This window comes from Delphinapterus leucas, chromosome 13, assembly GCF_059928025.1.
Source record: "Delphinapterus leucas isolate spDelLeu-1000000601 "Yukka" chromosome 13, BTC_Dleu_Yukka2, whole genome shotgun sequence".
In the NCBI taxonomy this organism is placed as follows: domain Eukaryota; kingdom Metazoa; phylum Chordata; class Mammalia; order Artiodactyla; family Monodontidae; genus Delphinapterus; species Delphinapterus leucas.
The window spans coordinates 70,141,040-70,165,380 of NC_143141.1; the positions used below are offsets into that span (position 1 = coordinate 70,141,040).

Below are 24,341 nucleotides of genomic sequence, written 5' to 3' on the forward strand. Positions count from 1 at the left end.
CTCTGAGATTTCAGTCCTTCCTGTTCTCCCCCTCAGGATCTCCAGGGGACACATTCTCTTTGGATGGGTGCCGGAGCATTGTGGCTCTGACGGATGTATCCTTTGCAGTCACCCCCCTCCCCCAGCTCTAAGAGCCCGTCTGCTCCTTGGGCTTCCCCAGGGGTCTATTTAGGATACTGGGGAACACTTTTCTCACCCTCATTATTTTCTTTCTTGGTTCTGAGGGCTCACCAAAGAGCCTGGGCTCCTGGGGATTCTGCACCAACTTGCCCTCCAGAACCGCCACAGCAACAATAACAAAACTTACCACCTATCAGGCGTCTACTGCGTGCCAAGAGCTGTACTGATATGTATTTTTTTCCTCGTAATTCTTGCAATAACCCCTGCGCTATAAGAAGTATTGTCCCATGATCCAATGGAAGAAACAAGGGTTCAGCCCAGATCACACAGCTAGTCAGAATTTGTGTCTGGATTTGCAGTTGGAGTTTTCAGCCTCCGAAGCCTATGTTCTAACATTATCCTTCACTGCCTCCTTGTAGCACCAGTGGGAACTATGTTCCTTACACCCCTCTCCTTACCACTGCAGGAGTCCTCACTATTTAAATTCCTTGCTCAGCAAGCCCCCAGTTCAATAAAGATAACAGCCACCAACCTTGCAGAAGACTCTTCGGTCTGCACGGCACTTAACACCCCATTATTACTATCGTGCTGCACTTGCAGATGAGACTGGGCTGGGACAGTGCAGTGACCTGCCCGCGTTCCGTGGCCACAAGTGGCAGGGCTGGGACCCAGCCCCGGGCCTCCTGCCTCCCGTCCTGACTTCCACTCTCCCCTGAGCCGTTTCTCCCCTGCCCGCCCCATCTCCCCTCTGGCTCCTCGTGGGCGTATCCCCCAGCTGTTGCCTTGCAGCTCTTCCCTCGGGTGTGCACGGTCTCCCTGGGGTCACACGGATCCCCCGGCTCTTTCACTCTTAACAAGGCTCGACTGGGGATGTGAAGCCAGCCATTGTCAAACAAGAGGCCTTCCTGATGAAGTCGTCAGTCAGGCCCTGTCTCTGCTGGCTGTGGCTTGGAATCACCCAGAGACTCTGCTCATCCTTGAGGATGAGTCCAATGGCCCTCGGCAACCCCACATCCTGGGGCCGGCAACCCTAGGGGAGGCCATGTCTGCAGGACCCCTGCAAAGCAGACAGGTCTTTTCTACCCTCCCTGTTGCTCACCCACCAGCTCCCCTCCAGTGCCTCAGAGATCCATTCTTTTCATTAGTTTTCATTAAACCCATCGTATGGAGTGACCAGGGCTGACTTGAATGCACAGAACGCGGTCCATCCACTGGCGCACACTTAGCAGGTGCACTCACCTCTCATGCTGCCTCCGGAGTTGCAAGGTGCTCTCCTCCCCCCAGCTGCTCCCCACTCCCCGCTGCCAGGGCCCCCACCCCAACTGGTGAAGGCTGTGTTTGGGGCTCGCTCTCTTCCCCTGGGCGCACGTGATGTTGGCTCTCCTTTCTCAGGGCCGCCTTCTCCTTCCAATTGATTGTTTTCCCTGTGAAATAAATCCAAGCCAGCTGGTGTAGGGCCACATCCAGGTGACGCTGGACTGACTGTGTTACTAGTTGGTGGCTGGGGCTGCTCTCTGGTCACTGCACGAAGGACTGCTTGACTCTTAACTGCCCACCAGCTGAAGGTGAACGGGCGGCTTGACCAAGAGGAGTTTTCAAGGCTGTGGAGCCGTCTTGTCCACTGCCAGGTACCTGTGTGTTCCCTTTTGACTAGCACTCTTATTCTGTCTGGTTTAGAATATGTTTACAGGGTAGCCCGATCCTACACCAGGGTTGAGGGCTATGAAAGGAGAGGAGACTCACCCCCACCCTCAAGGAGGGCCCCTGTTTTGCTTGGGGATCTGTACATGCACCACTAGAAGGTACGAGGCAATGCCCGGTCAGGTGGCAGGCTGAGGACCGCTCTAGGAGGCTGGAGGAGAAACGGGTCACAGTGACTGTAGCTAAAACTGCCAGCTAGCACTGCTCTCCTCATTGCTCCCCGGGCCCAGTGCAGCATCCCCTAGGCCACCAGTTCACCTCGTCCCCTTCCCCTCCATCTGCCAGGACATACATCAGAATCACAGTTGTGGTCTGTGGCCTCAGTGTGCCCTCACTGTTGTTCTCAGGACAAAGTTGAAACTCAGGGCTTCCCTGGTGGCGCAGTGCTTGAGAGTCCGCCTGCCGATGCAGGGGACACGGGTTCGTGTCCCAGTCCGGGAAGATCCCACATGCCGTGGAGCGGCTGGGCCCGTGAGCCATGGCCACTGAGCCTGCGCGTCCGGAGCCTGTGCTTCGCAACGGGAGAGGCCGCAACAGTGAGAGGCCCGCGTATTGCAAAAAAAAAAAAAAAAAAAAAGTCGAAACTCATCAGCTATACGTAAGATCCTCTGAGTTGGGACCCACTTTGGAGTCCAGGAGAAGCCCTTACCCTCATCCCACTGACTCCATCGGACCCCAGCTCTGAGACTCCTTGTTCTTCCGTCCCTGCACTCAGAGCCTACCTGATGCCCACCCAGCCTGTGGGTCCAGCCCCAAAACCCCTTCCCTGAGGGGCCTCTCCTGGGGGCCTTGCCCGCCCCCTAAGACCCAGCGAGTCCCCCTTCAGCTCCTAACACTTGAACCCACAACAATAAAATAAAAACACTTTCTATTTACATATTATTTATTTATATCACCTAATCCCTGATTGGGGTCATTTGGTTTCTCACCAGGCACTGCAATGGCCGACACTCCTCCCATTAGATGGCAGGGTCCTCCCGGGCAGGGATCCCTCATATTCATCCTTTTCCCCAGGGCCTTCCACAGTGTCCAGCACACAGAAGGCACTCAAGAGTGCTGAACAAATGACCGAACGAATGCGTGACTGAATGAATGAGTCCGTACCTAATTGAAAACACGCTAAGCCCCTGAACTCACAAAAGCCAACTAAGGCCAGAAAAAAGTTGTCAAGCCGCTATTTCCCAGTAATCGGCTCCCACGATCTGCCTCAGCTGCACACCTGCTTGGGGGTATTTTGCTTTAAAACAGCTCCTGGGCAGCAGCTGAGCACAGGCCAACGTTAGGAGTCCCGGGTTCAGTCCTGCGGTGCCTGCCTGCTCCATTCAAGGCAAGTTACTCACCCACCTGTGTCCTCACCTGGGAAGCAGGAGGAGCCTGAGGGTTCGAGTGAGAATTAGGGGGAGGGAGAAAAGTCTCGGGCAAACGGAGAGCCGCCCTGTACAAAATCGGGGCGTTCAGGTGACTCCACACCACGGCCGTGCTTGGTCCCAGGCGCAGTTCTCACGTGCCTTCCGTGCCGCCCACACAACACTCACTATTGTGCAAGGCGCGCTCCTAAACGCTTTATAAGGGTGTGCTCATTTACTCCTTGCAACGGACCTATGAGGTAGGTGCTGTAATTGGCCCTGTGCTGCAGAGGGGGAAACTGAGGCCTAGAAAGCTTAGGTCGCTTGACCCAGGTTACACAGCTGGTAATAGTCAAGCTGGGATTTATACTCAGCGATTTGGTTGTAATGTCTGTGCTATTAACCCCACCCTAGGCAACCTCTAGAGAGCTCTCTACCTCCCTGGAAAGCAGGAAGCCTCCCGGGTGGCAGGAGCCCAGTCTAGGAGGCGAGGAAGAGGAAGGAGAGCAGGTCGGGGGAGCGGGGGGAAGGTGCGGGCCTGGGAGAGGGACCCCAAGCAGAGCCCATTCCCCAACCCCGGCCTCAGCTATGCACCCTGCCGACCTCTGAGCTGGGCCCACTCGTGTTTTAGTGAAGCAGCCTCCAGGGCTGGGAACGAGATTTATCGGGACCTCCCTCTACCCAGGTACCCAGGACATCCTCTCCCAGGTGGACACTGGGCTCACATGGGCTTCTTGCTTTTTCTCCCATATCAGAGTGTTTCCCAAAACTCCTGGAAGAACTCTGGAGTTTTCCCGAGCTCGGATTTGTGGAAGGCCATAAAGGACACAGGTAAAGCCGGCGACCCTTTGAGCCGTGATGACGTGTGTGTGTGTGTGTGTGTGTGTGTGTGTGTGTGTGTTGCCCTCGCCCCCAGCATGCTATAGGCAAGGCTGGTAGAGAGGTGCCGGGCATGGCAGGGAGAGAGCAGAGCACACAGTGTTTGTGCCCTCCCCTGCTTTACACTGGGTCTGTGAGCTTCCTGGCTCCAGACGCAGACTCCACCCTCCCCCACCTGAGTTCTCGCCTGCCAGTTAATTCTCCTGATTGCCTTCTCTCCCCAGCACAGCTCTAATTGTGTAGAAATGACCCCGCATGGTTGGTCCCCTACCAGAAATCTAGCTTGCCTTGAAGATGCTTCCATCTCGGCATCCGAGCCATCAGGGTTAAATACCCACAGGTGGGCTGATGCGCTCTCTTTACAGAGGGTCTGGGGCTAAGTGAAATCAAATGGCCTCTGTCTGCTTCAAGGAGGCAAGAGCTTTCAGTCCCGGGAGAATGATAATAACGGCGCAGGGCGCAGACGCTTCATATTTCAGCAACAACTTGCGCTCACGTCACCTCATTTGATTGTCTCAACAGCTCTGGAACTCGGGAAGGACAGGAATCGTTATCCTCACTGTACCCATGGGGGAAATGGCTCACAAAAAGGTGAGGTCAGGAAACTGCCACCTTCCTGAATACAATATAAAATCAGGCTCCAGCAGGTCCCTTCCTGGAAGGGCAGCCTCCACGGGTCTCCGTCCCCGGGGGCTCTCAGCCTGTTGAGCGGGTAGAAACCTGAGCTGCTGCCCGCACCTGGCTTCAGCCTCTATCCTCGCCTTACTTTTCACAGCCGAGGGCTGTGGTTCTCACACTTGAGCCTGAGTCAGGACCCCTGGGGGCTTGTGAAAGTGCAGATTGGTGAGCCTCACCACCTGCCCAAAGTTTCTGCTTCAGGGGGACTGGGGTGGGGCTCAAGAATTTGTACTTCTGACAAGTTCCCTAGTGAAGCCAAAGCTCCTGGTCTGGGGAATCACACTCTGAGAACCACTGAATGGCCAGTGAAAGACGAAACCTTTAAAGGAGAACCTCACTAATGACTCCAGAATAATAAAAGGGAGAAAGAGAATAGTTGGAATTTGGCCGAAAAGCTGGCAGGGGCCAGTCCGGTAACTGAAAGGGACAACAGAGCTGATGTGATTTGAGGGGGCAGTTTGAGAACATGCAAGCTGCAGAGGCATGCCCTAGCTAAAGGCATTCAAATTCACATTTTATGAGCTCTGCAGGAGAAACCCAACATGTCTCTGGCTGTATGGGGCCCACAGGCCACCAGGCTTGTCCCCTTGATGGATGGTTTGGTTTACAGTGTTCTGATGGCTCACCGGGGTGCACAGGCCCCCCTGATTTTCAGTCTGCCGTTGTTGGTTCTGTGGTCAGTGCCCCCCTGGAGCTCACAACTAGACATGCACAATCACAGGACTCGAAGAGGGCGAGGCAGCTCTCTCCCGTCCACCTGAGGCCACCACCTGAGCTCTCCGCTCTGAGGACAGGACCACCCCAACTCCCGACCTCCTCCCCGCTCACTGGCTCCCCCTGTGTCCCAGACTTCCTTGCAGGGATCTCCGTCACCAATGAGCGGCTGGATCTCATGAGACTCCGCTATAGCGACAGCACAGGCAGGGTCAGCTTCCCCAGCCTGGTCTGCGTCCTGATGCGGCTTGAAGCCATGACAAGTGTCATCCTGGGGCCATCCTGGAGACCTTCACAAAGAACACAGGAGGGGACCAGGAATGCGCTCCAGCCCCAGGCCTGGGCTCGTCCCAAGGGACAGAGCCAACGTTAGTCTGTGTGATGGTGTAGTTGCCTGGAGTCCCCAACCTCCCTTCTGCACCCTTTTCTCCCCAGGACATTCCCCCACCCCAGATGGCTCATTTCCTCATCACCCTACTAGCACATCTCTCAGGAACCAGGTTAAATCGCTGCGGCCCCTCTCCAGATTGTGTTTATGGTTTAAACCTACTCTTTAGTCATGCAACGAAGGGTTTGATCCCTGCTGAAGGATTGCACACACAGCGAGTAGGTGGGAGCAGTAGGTTCCCCCCTACCAAGGCCTCAGAAATCCAGCTATGTAGGCCAGAGGTTTTGACACTTTTTAGCAGCACACCCCTTTGTTTTAAATGACATTTCACATGAATCCCCAAGCCACAATATAGCTCTAAATGGAGCTGTTGTGGTTGAGGTCGAAGTGGGATCTGGCCTACGCTCACATCCTTGCACCGCCCCTGCCATGTGGCACTAACCCCACAGCTCTGAGGCAGGCGATTAACAAGGTGGACAGAGCAGAACGCTGGGAGGGTAAAGGAGAAGCCAGAGGTACAGTCTTGCTCCAGAGGATTCGCAGCTGGACAAGGGAGGTGCCCCGAGATACCTGCTAAAACAAGCACCGCATCCCCACAGCCAAGTGTGGAGAGTACAAAGTGTAAGGAAGCTGCAGCGGGCAGGGGCATGTGGGGCAGAGCAGTCAGGGGGCTGTTTTGAGGGCTGAGCCTGAGCCACGGGTGTAGAGTTTGGCTGGAAAGAGAAATGGAGGGGAGGCCAAGCACACTCCAGGGCTTCACACAGAATCACCACGTTGGCTTTCATCACACATGGGCCCAGGCCTGTCCTGATTCTTCTCCTCCTCTTTACCCTAGAAGCGTTCCAGAACCTCTCCAAGGACGGAAAAGGACTCTACCTGAGAGAAATGGAGGTGAGGTACCTTCCCCTCACAGAGACAGGGCACAACCCCAGGCTACCTCCCCTCACCTGATCCCAGGGGGCATTTCTCTCCCTGAGGTTATTGAACAGTCTGTCAAAGGCCCGCCAAGCTGCGGGCCCCCTGCCTCCAATTACTGCCTTTATATATTGCTGGCTGCCAAGGCTGCTTTAGGATCCTGGCAGACAGATTTTATTTTTCCAATAGCTTAATAAAGCAGAGGATTGTGTGGAAGTCATAAATCCAGGAGGGAACTAAGGAACACCTGCGGAGCTCACTGTTTTTTTAAATGTATTTATTTTATTTATTTATTTTTGGCTGCGTTGGGTCTTCGTTGTGGTGCGTCGGCTTCTCATTGCGCTGGCTTCTCATGCTGCAGAGCACGGGCTGTAGGCGTGCGGGCTCAGTAGTTGTGGCTCGCGGGCTCTAGAGCGCAGGCTCAGTAGTTGTGGCGCACGGGCTTAGTTGCTCCGCAACACGCGGGATCTTCCCGGATCAGGGCTTGAACCCGTGTCCCCTGCATTGGCAGGTGGATTCCTAACCACTGTGCCACCAGGGAAGCCCCATGAGCTCACTGTACATTAAACTTACTCCCAGTGAGTTTTTAGAAAGAGCCTCCTGACCCAGCCAGCTGGTTGACCTCAGCTGTCCCTCTCAGTGCCCGGCTATTCAGGGAGCAGCGGAAGATATGCTGTAATAGAGGGCCGAGACCTCCTGCTTGGGTTGGAATTAGCTGGAAAAGGTTGATGAGACTAGACTGAGATCTTTCAAGGGAAGAGGGTACCATTTGCCCTGCTCTGTGTTAAGCTAACTAGTTTAAAGTTGTGTTGTAACGAGGATGCTTATTTCTCACTGGATGAACCTGGTGATGTACAACTGAAGCCAGGAGGAGAGCAGACCCCAGAGCCCAGATAAGACGACATAGCTTTAGAATCATTTCCTCCCAGGGGCACAACGCATCTTCCCCTCCAGGAACTGCACACAAGACTCTGTCCCTGGGGGCAGCCTCCCCAGAGATTACAGAGCCCTTCTCTATGTGAGCCTAGGCTCAGCTGCTTGGCCCATGAGTTTCAAGGCCAATGCTGCAGATTTCATCCAAGTCATGTAGAACAGGGGGCATCCATGAAAGATTGTGGCCTGGAGGTTATGAGGGAGGGCTTTAGAATTCTTCTTAAATTTTCTTTTTATTGAGATATAATTGATATTTAACACTGTGTTCATTTTAGGCGTACAACGTAATGCTTTGATGGATGTATGTATTGTGAAACAATTACCATGATAAGTTTGGTTATCACCTCACATAGTTACAGTTTTTTTTCTTGTGATGAGAACTTTTACAATCTACTCTCTTAGCATCTTGCAAAGCTACAACACAGTATAGTCACCATGCTGTATGTTAACCGCCCCAAAACCTCTGTATCTTATAACTGAAGGTTTGCACCTTTGGACCACCTTCACCCATTTTGACCAACCCCCTTACCTCCCACCAGTGGCAACCACTTTGTTCTCTGTATCTATGAATTCAGTTGTGTTTTTTTTTATTAGATTCCACATGTAAGTGAAATCATACAGTATTTGTCTCTCTCTGACTTATTTCACTTAGCATAATACCCTCAAGGTTCATCCATGTTGTCACTAATGGCAGGGCTTTCTTCTTTTTTATGGCTGAATAATATTCTGTTGTATGTATATATGTATACCACATTTTCTTTATCCATTCGTCTATTGATGGACATGTATCAGTAGGTTGTTTCTATGTCTCGGCTACTGTAAATAATGTGGCAATGAACAGGAAGGTGTCTGTATCTTTCCGAGTTAGTGTTTTTATTTTCTTTGGATAAATACCCAGAAGTAGAATTGTTGGATCATATGATAGTTCTATTATTAATTTTTTTTCAATTAAGTGACCATTTATTGAATAACACCTATATGAGAGGCACTGTGCTGGGCTCCAGGGATACAGAGATAAATGAAATTCGCGTGGTTTCTGCCCTCAGTTCCTCTCTGTCTAGTGGGAGAGATAGTTCTGTAGTAGGAAACTACACTCTAATATAAAAGATGCAATGAAAGAGGCTTGGGTGCTGTACGGACACTAAGGGGTGTTCAGATGAGTTCAGCTTTGGATATGGTGATGTGCTTGTGGGACACCCATATGGAGATCTCCCATAGACAGCTGAACATACAGGTCTTTAGGGAAATCAAACTCGGTCATTGCCTTGGAGGGTCTTGCTATGGAGTGAAAGAGACAGAAATGTAAATACTGAATATAATAGATCAATTGCAATACTCTGTAGTGAAAGCTAACACAGAAGTTCGCGCAAAGATGATGGTACAACTAAGTTGGCCTGGAAGTTGTGATGTCTCTCTAGGAGACAGCCTAGGAGCTGAGTCTTGAATGATTAGGAGTTGCTGTCCGGTGTTGTGGGCTCTTGATGAGGTCATCGTTCACATGGAGTACTTTGGATGGACTGAGCGAGACTTCAAGGCAGAGGGACATCACCAGCTGGGCAGTCAGCGGACAGTGTGCAGGCAGCTGGTCACGGGAGGCCCTCCTCTGAGGGCAAGACCCACAGCTCACAGTCTTCCTTGACACAAGTGAAAGGTGGCATGCTGTGCCCACTCCAGTGGTGGTTGTGTCCGATGGTACTAAGAGTTGGTTCGGTGTCCTCTGGAGAGCAGACACCCAGAGCCTATTACAGATTTTTTAAGGAAACTCCATACAGTTTGCCATAGTGGCTGCACCAATTTACATTCCCACCAACAGTGCACAAAGGTTCCCTTTCTCCACCTCCTCACCAACACTTGTCTTTTTGATGATACTCATTCTACCGGGTGTGAGGTGACACTTCATTGTGGTTCTGATTTGCATTTCCCTGATCACTAGCGATGTTGAGCACCTTTTCATGTGCCTGTTGGCCGTCTGTATGTCTTCTTTGGGAAAATGTCTGTTCAGATCCTCTGCCCGTTTTTAAATCAGACTGGGATTTTTTTCTATTGAGTCGTATGAGTTCTTTATATATTTTGGATATTAACCCCTTATCAGATATCTTTATTTCCTTCAGTGTTTCATTCTTTTCCCAACCTTGCCCTTTGCCCTTACTGTCTGCCCAGTCCTGGGTTAGTTACCTCACTCTTGATCCTTCATGTCTTGGCCCCATTGGGTTTCCATATTATTTATTCGTGTAAACCACTTCCCCAATCATAACATTCAAAACACTGTTTTGTTGCTGTGGCTCACTCCTTCCTTTTTTTTTTGTAGAGCCTTATTGAAATATAATTCACACAGCATACAGTTTACCCATTTAAGGTATACAGCTCCGCGGTTTTCAGCATAGTCACAGAGCCTGGCAACCATCACTACAATGTAAGTTTAGAACATTTTTCGTCACCACGAAAAGAAACTCCATGCTCATTAGCAGTCAAGTCCTATTTTTGCCTCATCCCTTTAGTCCTAGGTGACCACTAATCTACTTCTGAATCTATAGATTTGCCTATTCTGGACATTTTATATCATTGGAATCATGCAATATGTGGTCTTTTGTGACTGACTTCTTTCACTTAACATAATATTTTCAAGGTTCATCCAGGTGGTAGCATGAATTAGCACTTCATTCCTTTTTAGTGCCAAATAATATTTCATCTTGTAGGTTTACCATATTTTATTCATCCATTCATCAGTTGACGGGCACTTAGGTAGATTCTACTTTTTGACTATTGTAGATAATCCTGCTATGAGTGTTTGTGTACAAGTTTTTGCATGGATGTATGTTTTCATTTCATTTGTATACTTAGAAATGGAATTGCTGGATCATGTGGTAACTTGATGTATAACATTTTGAGCAACCGTCAAACTGTCTTCCAAAGCAGCTACACCACTTTACATTCCTACCAGCAGTAAATGAGAGTTCCAATTTCTCCACGTTATCGGCAACACTTTTTTTATTAAAGTATACTTGATTTACAATACTGTGTTAGTTTCAGGTGTACAGCATAGTGATTCAGTATTTTTGCAGATTATATTCCATTATAGGTTATTACAAGATAATGGGTATAATTTCTTGTACTATACAGTGTATCCTTGTTGCTTATCTATTTTGTATATAGTAGTTTTTACCTGTTAATCCCATACCCCTAATTTGTCCCTCCCCACTTCCCGCTTCCCTTTGGTAAGCACAAGTTTGTAACCACAGACTCTATGTCTGTGAGTCTGTTTCTGTTTTGCATATACATACATGTATATTATTTTTTAGATTTCACATATAAGCAATATCATATAGTGTTTGTCTTTCTCTGTCTGACTTATTTCACTAAGCATAATATTCTCTAGGTCCATCCACATGGCTTCAAATGGCAGAATTTCCTTCTTTTTTATGGCTGAGTAATATTCCATTGTATCTATACCACACCTTCTTAAGCCAGTCGTCTGTTCATGGGCACTTAGATTGCTTCCATGTCTCAGCTATTGTAAATAGTGCTGCTATGAACATTGTAGTGCATGAATCTTTTTGAGTTAGAGTTTTAATTTTTTCCGGATATATACCCAGGAGTGGAATTTCTAGAGCATATGATAGTTCTATCTTCAGTTTTTTGAGGAACCTCCATACTGTTCTCCATAGTGGCTGTACCAATTTACATTCCCACCAACAGTGTATAAGGGTTCCCTTTTCTCCACACCCTCTCCAACATTTGTTATTTGTAGACTTTTTGAGGACAGCCATTATGACAGGTGTGAGGTGATACCTCATTGTGGTTTTGATTTGCATTTCTCTAACAATTAGCAATGTTGAGTGTCTTTTCATGTGCCTATTTGTCTTCTGTATGTCTTGTTTAGAAAAATGTCTATTGAAGTCTTCTGCCTATTTTTTATATTGAGTTGTATGAGCTGTTTGTATATTTTGGATATTATCCGCTTGTCATTCGCATCATTTGCAAATATTTTTTCCATTCCATAGGTTATCTTTTCATTTCCTTTGCTATGCAAACGCATTTATTTTTGCTTTTATTTCTTTTACCTTAGGAGACTGATCCAAGAAAATATTCCTATGATTTATGTAAAAGAGTATTCTGGCTATGTTCTCTTCTCAGAGTTTTATGTGAGCGAATGTTCTAACCTCATTGTTTTACATGTGGCTGTCCAGTTTTCCCAGTGCTAGTTGTTGAAGAGCCTGTCTTTTCTCCATTGTATGTTCTTGCCTCCTTTGTCATAGGTTAATTTACCACAGGTATGTGGGTTTATTTCCGGGCTCTCTCTTCCGTTCCATTGATCTATGTGTCTGTTTTTGTGCCAATAACATGCTGCTTTGATTATTGTAGCTTTGTAGTACTGTCTAAAGTCTGGAAGGGTTATACCTCCAGGTTTATTCTTTTTTCTCGGGATTGCTTTAGCAATTTGGGGTCTTTTGTGGTTCCATATAAATTTTAGGATTATTTGTTCTACTTCTGTAAAAACTGTTCTGGGTAGTTTGATAGGGATTGCATTAAATCTGTAGATTGCTTTGGGTAGTGTGGTCATTTAAATAATATTAATTCTTCTAATACAAGAGCATGGGATATCTTTCCATTTCTTTAAATCATCTTCAATTTCCTTCATCTCGCCAACACTTTTCATTGTCTTTTTTATTATAGCCGTCCTAGAGGGTATGACGTTATATCTCATTGTGGTTTTGATTTGCAGTTCCCTGATAGCTCATGATGTTGAGTACTTTTTTGTTGTTTATCGGCCATTTGTATATCTTCTTTGGAGAAATGTCTGTTCAAATCCTTTGTCTGTTTTTAAAACTGGGTTATTTATCATTTTGTTGCTGAGTTGTAAGAGTTCTTTATATATATATTCTAGTTACCAGTCCCTTATCATCTATGTGATTTGCAAAAATTTTCTCCCATTCTGCAGGTTGTCTTAAGTTTCTTGATGATATCATTTTCAGTGTTTTTAATTTTGATGAAATCCAGCTTATCTATTTTTTCTTTTGTCACACTTTTGGTATTGTATCTAAGAAATCATTGTCTAACCCAAGATCATGAATATTTACTCCTATGTTTTTCTCCTAAGAGTTTTATAGTTTAGCTCTTACATTTAGGTCTCTGATCCATTCTGAGGTAATTTTTGTATATGGTGTGATGTAGGGGGTCCAACTTCATTCTTTTCCTGTATATCCAGTTGTCCCAGCACCATTTATTAAAGAGACTATTATTTGCCCCATTTTATTGTTTTGGCACCCTTTCCAAAAACCAGTTTATCATAATGTAAGGATTTATTCCTGAACTTTAAATTCTATCCCATTATCTTAATGTCTATCCTTTTGACAGTACCACACTCTGTTGATTACTATAGTTTTGTAGTATGTTTTGAAATCAGGAAATGTGAGTCTTCCAACTTGGTTTTCTTTCTCAAGATTGTTTTGGTGACTGAGTTCCTTGCATTTACATATGAATTTTAGGGTCAGCTTGACAAACTCTGCAGAAAATAAAGGCAGCTGGGATTTTTATGGCAATCACATAAATCTGTAGATCAATTTGGGGAGTATTGCCATCTTCACAACATAACATTTTCTGATCCATGAACATGAGATGTCTCTCCATTATTTTTAGATCTTGTTTAGTTTCTTTCAACAACATTTTGTGGTTTCCAGTGTAGAAGTCCTGCACTTCCTTTGTTAAATTTACTCCTAAGCATTTTATTCAATTTGATGCTATTGTACATAATTTCACTCTTAGCTTATTCATTGCTAATGTATAGAAGTAAAATTGATTTTTGTATGTTCTGCCACCTTTCTGAACTTATTTCTTAGTTCTAATAGTTTTTTAGGGGATTCCTTAGGTTTTATGTATATAAAATCATGGCGTCTGCAAATGGAGATAGTTTTATTTTCTCCATTCCAATCTGGATGACTTTTATTTACTTTTCTTGTCTAACTGTCCTGGCTAGAACTTCTAATACAATGCTGAGTAGAGGTGGAGAAAGCAGACATTCTTGTGTTCCTGATCTTGGGAGAGAACTCCCAAGTCTTTCACCGATAAGTATGATGTTAGCTGTGGGTTTTGTTTTTTTGTTTTGGCTGCACCACACAGCATGTGGGATCTTAGTTCCCTGACCAGGGATGGAACCTGCACCTCCTGCAGTCGAAGTGCAGAGTCTTAACCACTGGACCGCCAGGGAAGTCCCGCTCTGGGGTTTTTGTAGATACCATTTGTCAAGTTGAGGAAGTTCCCCTGTATTTGTAGTTTGCTAAATCAGTACACTTTTAATTACTGTCTTGATGTCTGTATTCCCTGCTACGCTGTAAGCCTAGGTATGTCTTATTTGTTGCTATCTCCTTAGCATGTGGAGAAACCACTCAGTAACGATTTCCAAAATGACTGAAAGAAATTGTCCTTTCAGGTTTGTGTCTTCCTTTGTTTTGTTCTCATCCCAACTTTTGTAAATGGGGTGTAAACATTGTTAAAATTGTCAACATTGTCTTAAACCCACATCTTCCTGCTATTTCAGCTATTTCTATTTTCTTGCCCATTGGGATTACTGGAGAGCAGATCGTTACATTATCTTGTTATAATCTCCACTACATCCTGACCTATATTCTTTTATAAAGGCTATTGTCTAACCCATTGATCCTCTCACTCTTTTGAAATCTGCTTTCCTAAGTCTCAGGAACATTTCAACTCTGGCCAACATTCCCTTACTCTGCCATTACAAAGTCAAAGTTACTTTCTTCCAGGATTCCCATCACTCCCAGGTTCACTGTTGGCCAACACTCAATCCAGAGGCGGATTCCCTCACCTTGCTCATTTGGTCCTCCGTGCCAGGAAGCAGTCACGGGAACTAGGGAAGGCCTTATCAGATGAGCTATGTGAGCTTCTCCCCAGAGACTTGGGGTTGCTGAAGCTCCTCTCCAGTCTACCCATTCTGGGCCGCTTCCTACAAACTGTGTACAAGAAGCTTCTACCTGCCCTTGGACTCACCAGGAAAGCTGGGGTGTACTCCCATTGTGAGAACATTTCTGTTCCTCTCTCTCATCTTCATCCCATCTGCTCTCCTCTAACTTAGTAAACTACGATATTAAAACCGACCAGACAACTCCTCTTCCTCCCCTCTCATCATATCTGTTTCTTTTGAACAAAGCACGCACTTCGGTTGTCACACTGGGGGCCATGTTTACGTTAAAATTATTTAAAAATATTGAATTCTTACTTTAAAGAATGCTAATACTCTGTGCTTTGGTGTATGGTCCTTGGACGTTGAGGCTCTGTTGATCCTAACTGATTTCAGAGTCTAGAGGTTTCGTACACTGCAGGTCACACCCTGCTGAGAGTTTCTTTAGCTGATGTCATCTACATTCACGTCGATCTACTGTCAATATGGCAGTAAAGTGCCTTATTCTAACAAAGTTAGCGTTTAGAACAGTTTCCCACTAGGCATAAATGAAGTGTCTGGAGGAAGGGGCCACCTCCTCCTACTCTGCATGAGGGTGAAATATGGGCAGCGGTGGCCCTGTTTCTGCTGATTTACCAACAGCAGTTTTCACAAGAGTGAGTCTGCTTCTATCCTAATAAATCCATCTCTCCGGCCTTCAGACCAAAGAAATTCTTTCTGAGAGCTGAGAGTCTGGATTTGCCTCTGGTGTTAGGAAAACTCCCCACCTCCTTTGGCAAACATACACCTGGTGATTACCAGGCACCTTTCAGCCCTAGGGTGTGCAGCTCTCCAGAGCTAGCTTTTAAAGAGAAATGTATCCAACTAGGACAATAACATGAAAACTCCAAGGACATAAACGAAGATGGAGAAGGAGTTGGAATCCAGGAAACGTGAGGTCCAGCAATATATCCTTCACTCACTACGGAAGTCCAAAGGCCAGAGCTGCAGAGCTGAACGAGAGAGCCAGAAGCCCAGCAGGGAGCAGGAAAAGCGACCTATGGGAAAAACGGAACCAGTAGTTTTATCTAATCGCTTAATCATGGGAAAAATAGTGTTCCGAAGGATTTTGAATTTCTGCTGGGGGTTAGAAGAATTATTAGGATAACGACATAGACCAAGCAGATTTTTTTTTAATTAATTTATTTATTTTTGGCTGTGTTGGGTCTCCGTTTCTGTGCTAGGGCTTTCTCCAGTTGCGGAGGGCGGGGGCCACTCTTCATCCCGGTGCGCAGGCCTCTCACTATCGTGGCCTCTCGTTGCGGAGCACAGGCTCCAGACTCGCAGGCTCAGTAGTTGTGGCTCACAGGCCCAGTTGCTCCGCGGCATGTGGGATCTTCCCAGACCGGGGCACAAACCCATGTCCCCTGCATCGGCAGGCGGACTCTCAACCACTGCACCACCAGGGAAGCCCCAAGCAGATTTTTTAAATGAGGTAATTGCTAACTCCTGGAAGAACAAAGACTTCTTAGAAGAAAGGAAATATGAACCTAGAGTTTTTCTTCACTCAGCAGAATAAAATAAAAATTGAGTATTGATTTAACAAAAAAATGTGACATAATATATTAGAGAATGGAGAGAGAAAAGATACAGGCATGAAAGTGGGTTTAGGAGCACCCCAGCCCCATCTTCCATCACGAGGAGTCAGTAGCCATTTAAAATTGATAAGTCAAGGGGTAACCATATAAAATATTATTTAGAAGTAAAGAGTTCAGAAGAAAGAGTTCGGAGAGAGGAATTTTGGATAGGAATGGGGCAGGGGACTGCTGTTTTTGCTTCATGCTTTGTATGAATGTCTTGAATTTTTTAATTATGTACCTTGGGCTGGACCTTTATGAAAAATAAATAAGCAAACTAGCAAATAATCTGAGAGACAAGAGTTTAAGACTCAAGAGAAGAGGAGGGAGACAGAGAAGAACAGTTGAGGTGGCTGCTTTACCAGGTAGGCAGGAAAGATGTTTGATTATAGTTGTAGAAAAAAATGTCTACGCAGAGATATCACTTGAATCCAAGAGACAAGCCCTCGAGAAAAGCCACTATTCCCCAGGGGTCCACAGCCAGCAGACCAGAACTCAGCTAGACCAGAGGACAGAGTTATAGTTATTCTAGCTGCCCCTCTTCTCAGCCCTTCCAGGGGATCGGAGGAACTGACTTCCCCTCCACTTTGCTGCAGGCGCTCAGGTGCTAAATGGACTATGGTTTGTGCTCAGACAGGGCAGAGTAGGTGGGTAGGGTGCCTCTGGGGAATTTTGAAGAATAAAGTAGGGACATTGCCATCCATTGGAGCCATGGGTGTGATGGAGCTGGTCCAGCCTTGCCAGTAGGTGGTACAGGTGCTCCCTCTGTTGTCTGGTGGACCTGAACAGCATCTGTGGGAATGGGGCCTGGCCTCTGTAGTCACTCGAAGGAAAAGCTTCTTTACTCACCCCGGACCTTTTGCATTTGAGCCTCTGTGTCTTTCTCTAAGACAAATTCCCAGTGATCACTCAAGAATCTGGCCCTTGTTCCATTGGGCTGTGCTGCCCCCAAAGGTGTGATACATCAAAGCCTGCGCTGCTTGGAGCATAGTCAAAGCCGCCTTCGAGGATCCTGGGCCAGGTCCTCAGCTGGGTGAAGCTCTGGTTAGCCCACGATCATAGAACAGGTCATCTGAACGCTTCAGAACCCCAGCCTGGGATCCCAGGGGAATGGAGCAGAAGATGATCCCTCGTGGGAGAGCCGGGGAGAAGCTGCATCTCGGTTCCCCTCCCATCAACCCAATCATTTCTCAGTCTGCCCACCCACAGGGTGCTGTGCGTGACATCGGAACGGTCCGTTGGGTGTTTGCAGAATTAGTCATACTCTCCGATATCTGAATCCTGTTTCACAGCCAGGTGGCAAAATAAGGGTCTTCAACTCCGTGACAAATAGGATCTTAGTTCTGGATGAAAAATACCTTTGGGGGAGGGGAAATCCAGCCAGCAAGGTGGACGCCTCCCTCACTCCTATAATCCATAAAATGGTCATCAGATAGCTCTAAAAGATCATGCCCCACCAGAGTATAGAAGAGCTTCCAGAGAGTGACCAGGCCAGACCCCACTTAGGAGAACTGACATTTGAGAACTCATTCCTAGAAGCATCTCTCCAGTGAGGGAATCCTAGCAAATGCGTGTGTCAAGAGAATAGGAGGGCTAGAAACTGCCAGGGTGTGACCTTCCTGAGAAGAAACCATCAGAAGGTTGATGCCATGGGCAGGGGTGCGCCATCATGCAAACGCCCATACTCAGGTACTAAGTTAGCATTTGGAGGTGGATGCATCCCGGTACGAGGAACAAACACACAGCCAACTAACCTGCCTCTCACAGGAACTGCTGTGAAGTGTTTGCAATCATTTCAGTAGCATAGCAGGGTCAGACACACAGCATAGCTTGGGCCACGTCATTGGGCCTCCTGGCCCTGTGCTTGGCTGACCAGGATAGATGGCCTTGGTTATCAGCATGGACTTCAGAGGTAGACAGAGCTAATGCCTGAAGACCCCAAGTCCTGGGCCATCAGACTGCCCTCTTACATAAGATTTTCTGCATGCAAAACACTGGTCCCGACTGGTCAACACAGACTCTGCTTTAGAAAATGGACAGCTCAAAAAAATGAATGGGCTGCTTTGGCAGGACTCAGAGATGACCTTCACCTGTACCTCCAGGTAGAAGGTCCAACACACCTGCACACTTTGTTGCTCCAGCCACATGCCTTGAAACCCAAGTCCCCTGACTCAGTGACTGTGCCCTCCGTGGCAGCTGGGCCTAAGCAGCCCCCAAGCGGAGGGACACAAAGGACAGGCCTGCTTCCCCGGAGCGGGAGGTTACCCTGGTGAGAGTGCACATGTGCACACAAACACACACACCGGGGAAACCCAGGCCCAGAGAGCAGCTCTACGGGCAAACCCAGTGGTTTGGGGTGACGTCAATCTTGCTTCTCCCTAGAACAGAAATAGGTTCCTTGGTTCTTGCCACCTCCAGGCCCAATGGGGACAGAGGCAGGATTACAGTGGAACAGTGCAGCACGTGTCATGCCTGTGCTTTCCCTCTTCCCTCCCCCATCTCCTGTGCTCCATCAAGGGCCCTGACCCACTAGGACAGAATCCAGGAGGACCTCAGATATAGCCAACTCAGTTCAACGATGGGTTTTCCAACCTCAAAAAATGTTCCACTCACCTATGTTTTAAATTAAGAATGGAGATGATATAACTTATCCAAATCTAAACATTTAAAACTTTCAGTTTCATATAATAGCCAGTTAGGAGGAGGGGCTGGGAATAGGGAAAGGGCAGGGAGTGTGGAATAGAAGAAAAGGTTAAGCGGAAGGGAGGAACGGAGAGTATATCAGGCAGCATCAGGCGAGAAAATAGGAACCACTCAAGGTATATCAAAAAGGACGTATTTAACACAGGGAGTGAGTTGCTCACAAAATTGTTGGGTTTGCTGGAGGAGCGCAGGCCAGACACAATCACCACCAACTCCCAGGTTCACCACTAGCTTTCAGAGAACCAAGAAGCTGCTGCTGCCGCCGCCACACTTACCAGATACGACAGGGAGCGGCCAGAAACGGTCACAGCTGCCTGCAGGCCTAAGCAGGTGACTTGCAGGACGAAACCTCACATCTGCTGAAGCCCCCATGTCTGCCCACCCTGCCAGAGGCAGAATAGTAAGGCTCTGCCTCTCTGCTGCCTTTCAGGTCATAAGTGCATCTCACCGGTGGGACTTAAAATATATCTGGGACTCTTCTAAAGGCTTCCAGCCCCTGCCAAATGGAAGAGGGTATAGAAAGGGGGTATAAAGATTGTCAGGTGCCAACAGACAACAGTCAGCACAGGGGAAAGAGAAAAATGGGAGGAGAGGGAATGGCAAGCCGATGAAGGTGGAGAGCTGGCGGGGAGGATGATTCAGACAGACAGGGGCAAACAAATGAGGCGTGGCAGGGAGCAATACAGACAAATAAGACAGGAGAGACTGAGGACAAGACAGAAATCAGGAGGTTATGTAACAACCGAAATGGGAAAAGAATTTGAAAAAGAATAGGTACATATATGCGCTTCCCTGGTGGCGCAGTGGTTAAGAATCCGCCTGCCAACACAGGGAACAGGGGTTTGATCCCTGGTCCGGGAAGATCCCACATGCTGCAGAGCAACTAAGCCTGCGAGCCACAACTACTGAGCCTGCGAGCCACAACTACTGAGCCCGTGTGCCACAACTACTGAAGCCCGTGTGCCTGGAGCCCATGCTTGGCAACAAGAGAAGCCACTGCAATGAGAAGCCCGTGCACCGCAACAAAGAGTAGCCCCCGCTTGCCACAATTAGAGAAAGCCCATGTGCAGCAACAAAGACCCAATGCAGCCCTAAATAAATAAATAAATTTATTTTTTTAAAAAAGAATTGATACATGCATATGTATAACTGAATCACTTTGCTGTACACCTGAAACTAACACAACATTGCTAATCAACTATGCTCCAACCTAAAATAAAAAGTTAAAAAAAAAAAACAGAAGGAGGAAGACTGGGGTCTATGGACGTTGATCGCAGTGGTGGCCATAGACCCAATCATCTGAAATCTGTTGCCAGTGGAAATGCTGACTTGCCCGACACCAATCAGAGTGGTAGCTCTCAAACTTCATTGTGCATAAAAATTAGGAATAGCTTTTCTAAAAAACTTCAGAAATTCCGATCTGGAAAGTCTGGTGCTAGACCTGGGAATCTGCTTTTTTCTTTTAAAGCTCTCAAGTGATCCTGTGGTCCTCAGGTGACTTTTCAGGACTCACTGCTTTTGCAGCTCCGCTGAATGGTGGAAATGCTCTGGGCTGCAGCAACCAGGATGGCTATGAAATACCCGATGAATTCAAGCTTAAAGTCTGCTCTGGTCAGAGGCCTCCCGCCACCCCTCCCCCACCCCCTCAGCCCCACGTCTGCTGCCCTGGATGGCTGAGATCCCTCCCCACCACCTCCCAGCTCACTGTTCCCCTCCTTCCAGCTCCCAGAGAACTGATGCCCTAGTTGATTTTTACCTCTAAACAAGCTAATTACGCAGTAATCCTGGAAGAATCCATCACTCTGACAACGTTGTTGATTAACCATCCCCCAGCCAAGCCAAAACTGCTTAATATCCCAACGGAGTGGTCAGTAATGAGTAGAGCTGCGGCACTGGGCTGCAGCAGAGCAGGTGATGCCTGAATATCAGCAGTTAGATGCAGAAAGGGCAGGCGGGCCAACTTTGCAGCCAGGTGGAGGACAGTGGAGAGGAAGATGGATGGGCTTGAGGCTGCACAGGCTGCGGCATCCCTAGCCAGATTCTAGACCATTCTTTCTGAGACCACCGAATGCCCCCAGAGGGTTTCTAAGGTTATGAACAACTCTGGACCATGGGAGAAGGACCATGTGAAAGGGGCTCCACACAGAGACATAATTCTCCAACTTCATAGCTGTGGCAACTGTTTAACTGCCGAGTAAGAGAAGACACAGGCAAAAACAATAGAATGACTGCATTCAGGGATCAATTTCAAGTCCAGACTGATACATCTTTCCTCTTTTCCACACTTAGACTCTTGTTTTAAACACCCCTCCGTTCCCTTAAAAGATTTACTTTCTTCAGTGCTCAGAAAACAGTCTCTTGGACCGAGCAGGACGTGGTAAAACACTGCCCCCTGATGGTCACAGTTGATGCAGCTTCAAAGCATCCACCTTCCAAAGGTTCCTTCCCACTCAAGTACCCAGTGTGGGCTCAGCAAGGAGCCTCCAGCCAGCCTGGCTGGAGCTTGCCATCTGAGCTGCCATCTCTGCAAAATTGCCCCATCCTCTGTCTGACTTTGAATTGTCATCTCATTTCTTCCCTTTTTTGGCATAAAGGATGGATGACATTGGTAAATACTCTTTTGTGTTTTGTTTTGTTATATTAGAAGATAACAATTTATTGTTTGAACAAGGGAGTGATATGATGAAAGTAGAGTTTATGGTAGATTAATCTAGTAAAATGTGTGGGATAGATAAGAAGCAAGAGAGTTGATTCAAGGAAGCTAGATAGGAGAACGTGGCAGTTAATATATAAGGGCTTGATTTAGGAGAGAAGACATAAAAATTAAGCATGTAGTCATGAATCTAATAGACCCATATCCACAGTGCGCTGTTTCCGTCACTAAATCAGGTTTCACTTATTTTACTCTATTAGCTATGTCAGTACTTACTAGAAGACTCTATGTTATCATTTAGAAACTGCATCTCTCTCTCTCCCCCCTCCCCCCCACCCCCCGACTTCCAGGTAGAATTTGATCTTACTCATGTAAAGCTCACTCAAATAGGAGTAGTCCTTGTATGGAGAAGAATTCTGAGTTGGTAAATACTCTTGACCAAGGGAAGGAAACTGACTCCCAGCTGTGCCCTTCTGATGGGATCACTGACATGCCATGTCATCTTACGTCTTGAAGAGTTTCCAATTCTGTTCAGGCACAAAGAAAAGAAAAATAGTTGAGAGTAAGTGCTCAATAGAGTTAAGGGAATGAATGGCTGAGCATGTGTAGTGTAGAGACAGGGAGCATGGTGGAGTGGACAGAGCACTGGGAAAGGCCTCTGGAGTCTCAGGTTCAAGTCCTGGTTCTGCCTCCATCCAGCTATGTGTGCTTTGGGAATGGCCTTCTCTTTCTCGGCTTCCCTTAAAATGAAGGGACTGAAGTTGGAGATCTCTAAGGTCCCTTCCACGGCACACACTTGGGGAGCCAGAGCCTAAGGATTCTAAGCCACGGTCATCATGAAGAGACAGCAATTAGGCAGGAAAAAAGAGCCCCTAACAATACAGCAGCAAGAGCTCTTACTGGGACCCACTCTCTAGAGAAATAAACGATGCTCTTTTCCCTCAGCCTGGGAGGGGCTACTCCTTTTATGATTTTTCAGCGATGGAAATTTCAAAAGCCCCTTCGCTGTATATTACAGCGTAAGGAATATGGTCCATAATATTGTAATAACTCTGGGTAGCGACAGATGGTTGCTAGACTTACCATGGTGATCACTGCATAATGTATGCAAATGTCAAATCATTTTGTAGTTTACCTGAAAATTAACAAAATATCGGACATCAACCATATTTCAATTAAAACATTTTTTTAAAAAACCTTATGCATGGAATGAAAAAACAGTGCCCCTTCACTCACCCAGAGTTGGTCATTAGCTTTGACACTGCCCTGGAAAGGTGGAATCCAGGCCACAGTGCAGCCACGGATGGTGGTGAGACAGTGACACCTCGTGGCTATCTCCACTAATCACAGCCCAGCCCTGCTTCTCGGCGCTTGCGAAAGCCCCGTCCTTCCCGGGGCAGCGTTAACCCTCAGTGAGTGGGAGTGATGCAGGGCCCTGGGTTGTAATCTCAGTCTTGCCACGGCCTCTCTGTCTGACCGTCCTCAGTTTCTTCAAAAGGGAGTTTGGTCCTTAAGTCTTTCCCTTCCAACTGCCTTGTTCTCTGGACTTCCATGACTTACGGTATGTAGTCAGGGATCCTAGGTCCATGCAGTGTGCAGGATGTCCCTACTGGGAAGGCATGGCCCCGAGTTCACCAGTAGGACCCTGAGGTCCCACCCACCCCGTGATCATGCACGGTCCTGCCGCACACCCACCTCCTTGAGACAGCCAGACCATTGACCACAGATGTTCCATCCAAGGCGTGCCTCCATCCCGGCTGCCAGTTGCTGAGGTGGGAAAAGGTAACAGGACCAGCCAGAAGGAAACCTGATTGAGCCAGCTTTCTATTGGGTGTGGGGAGAACTTCACCTGCTCTTGTCCACTTTGGGTACCAGAATCTTGCCCTATTGGTGGGACTCATAGGGTTCATGTATCCCCAAAGAACAATGCAGATGGCTTCTTTTTAATACACTTTCCTCCCCGTACTGATACCCACACAAGCTGCAAAGAACGAGGGTTGTGTGCCAAGGATTCTGAACCTCCCGCCAGGCACTCATGATGTTTTGGCATGGCTGGAGACACAGAGGCTGAGCTTTTGGGGTCTTTCCTGAGTATCACATTATTCTTACCCTAGAAGAACTGGGCTTCCTGCCTCTTGAGCCATGTTCCTTATCACTAGTTTCCGGTCTGTATTTACTCGTCTTTCTCCAAGTGTAATCTCTGAGTGCTGCATGGTGTCCGCAGAAGACCGTGATGCTTTCCAATATGGCTGTGTTCATGTCACCATCACTCCCTATGGCTTCCCTAGACTGTCCCCAAGAAGTGTACAGTGGTAACACCCAGGAACCCCTTGAAGAGGGAAGTCATTCATTCAGGTTGGGGATGCAATTTCTAGAGTTGCCACAGCTTCTGGTGGTATGTGGCAAATTTTCCCTGGTTATTAAAGAGAGTATGTAAAAATACTTTTTTGGAGATGGAGAGCACATGAGCTATCATTTTAAAACACCTACTCTATATTAATCAGGGTCCAGTCCGGAGACAAGAATCATACCAGCTGTGAATAGGGAAAATTTAATACGAAGAATGATTAACTAGTGAAGGGTAGTTAACTACTGAAAGGGGCAATAGAGGACTCTAAGGAAGACAGGAATAGGAAATGCTGGAAGGAGCTGCTACCTCCAAGGATAAGGGAGATTCCCCAATGATGGAAGGAAGAACTTGGATGCGATTCAGACCACTTGGGAGAGAGTGTGGCTGCAGCCCACTGGTTGGTGGAGAAGTTCACTGCGGCTCCAGCCA

The 24,341-nt window shown here is 47.3% G+C and overlaps 1 protein-coding gene across 1 annotated transcript in view; it reads left to right on the forward strand.

Moving 5' to 3' along the window:
• Positions 1-24,341, forward strand: part of CAPN13 (calpain 13) — a 79,717-nt gene that overhangs the window by 50,363 nt on the left and 5,013 nt on the right. Inside the window, 6 exon segments of the mRNA XM_089922497.1 lie at positions 37-95; positions 1,347-1,349; positions 1,680-1,748; positions 3,923-3,998; positions 5,573-5,806; positions 6,662-6,717. Of these exon segments, the coding sequence (XP_089778623.1) occupies positions 37-95; positions 1,347-1,349; positions 1,680-1,748; positions 3,923-3,998; positions 5,573-5,806; positions 6,662-6,717 (497 nt within the window).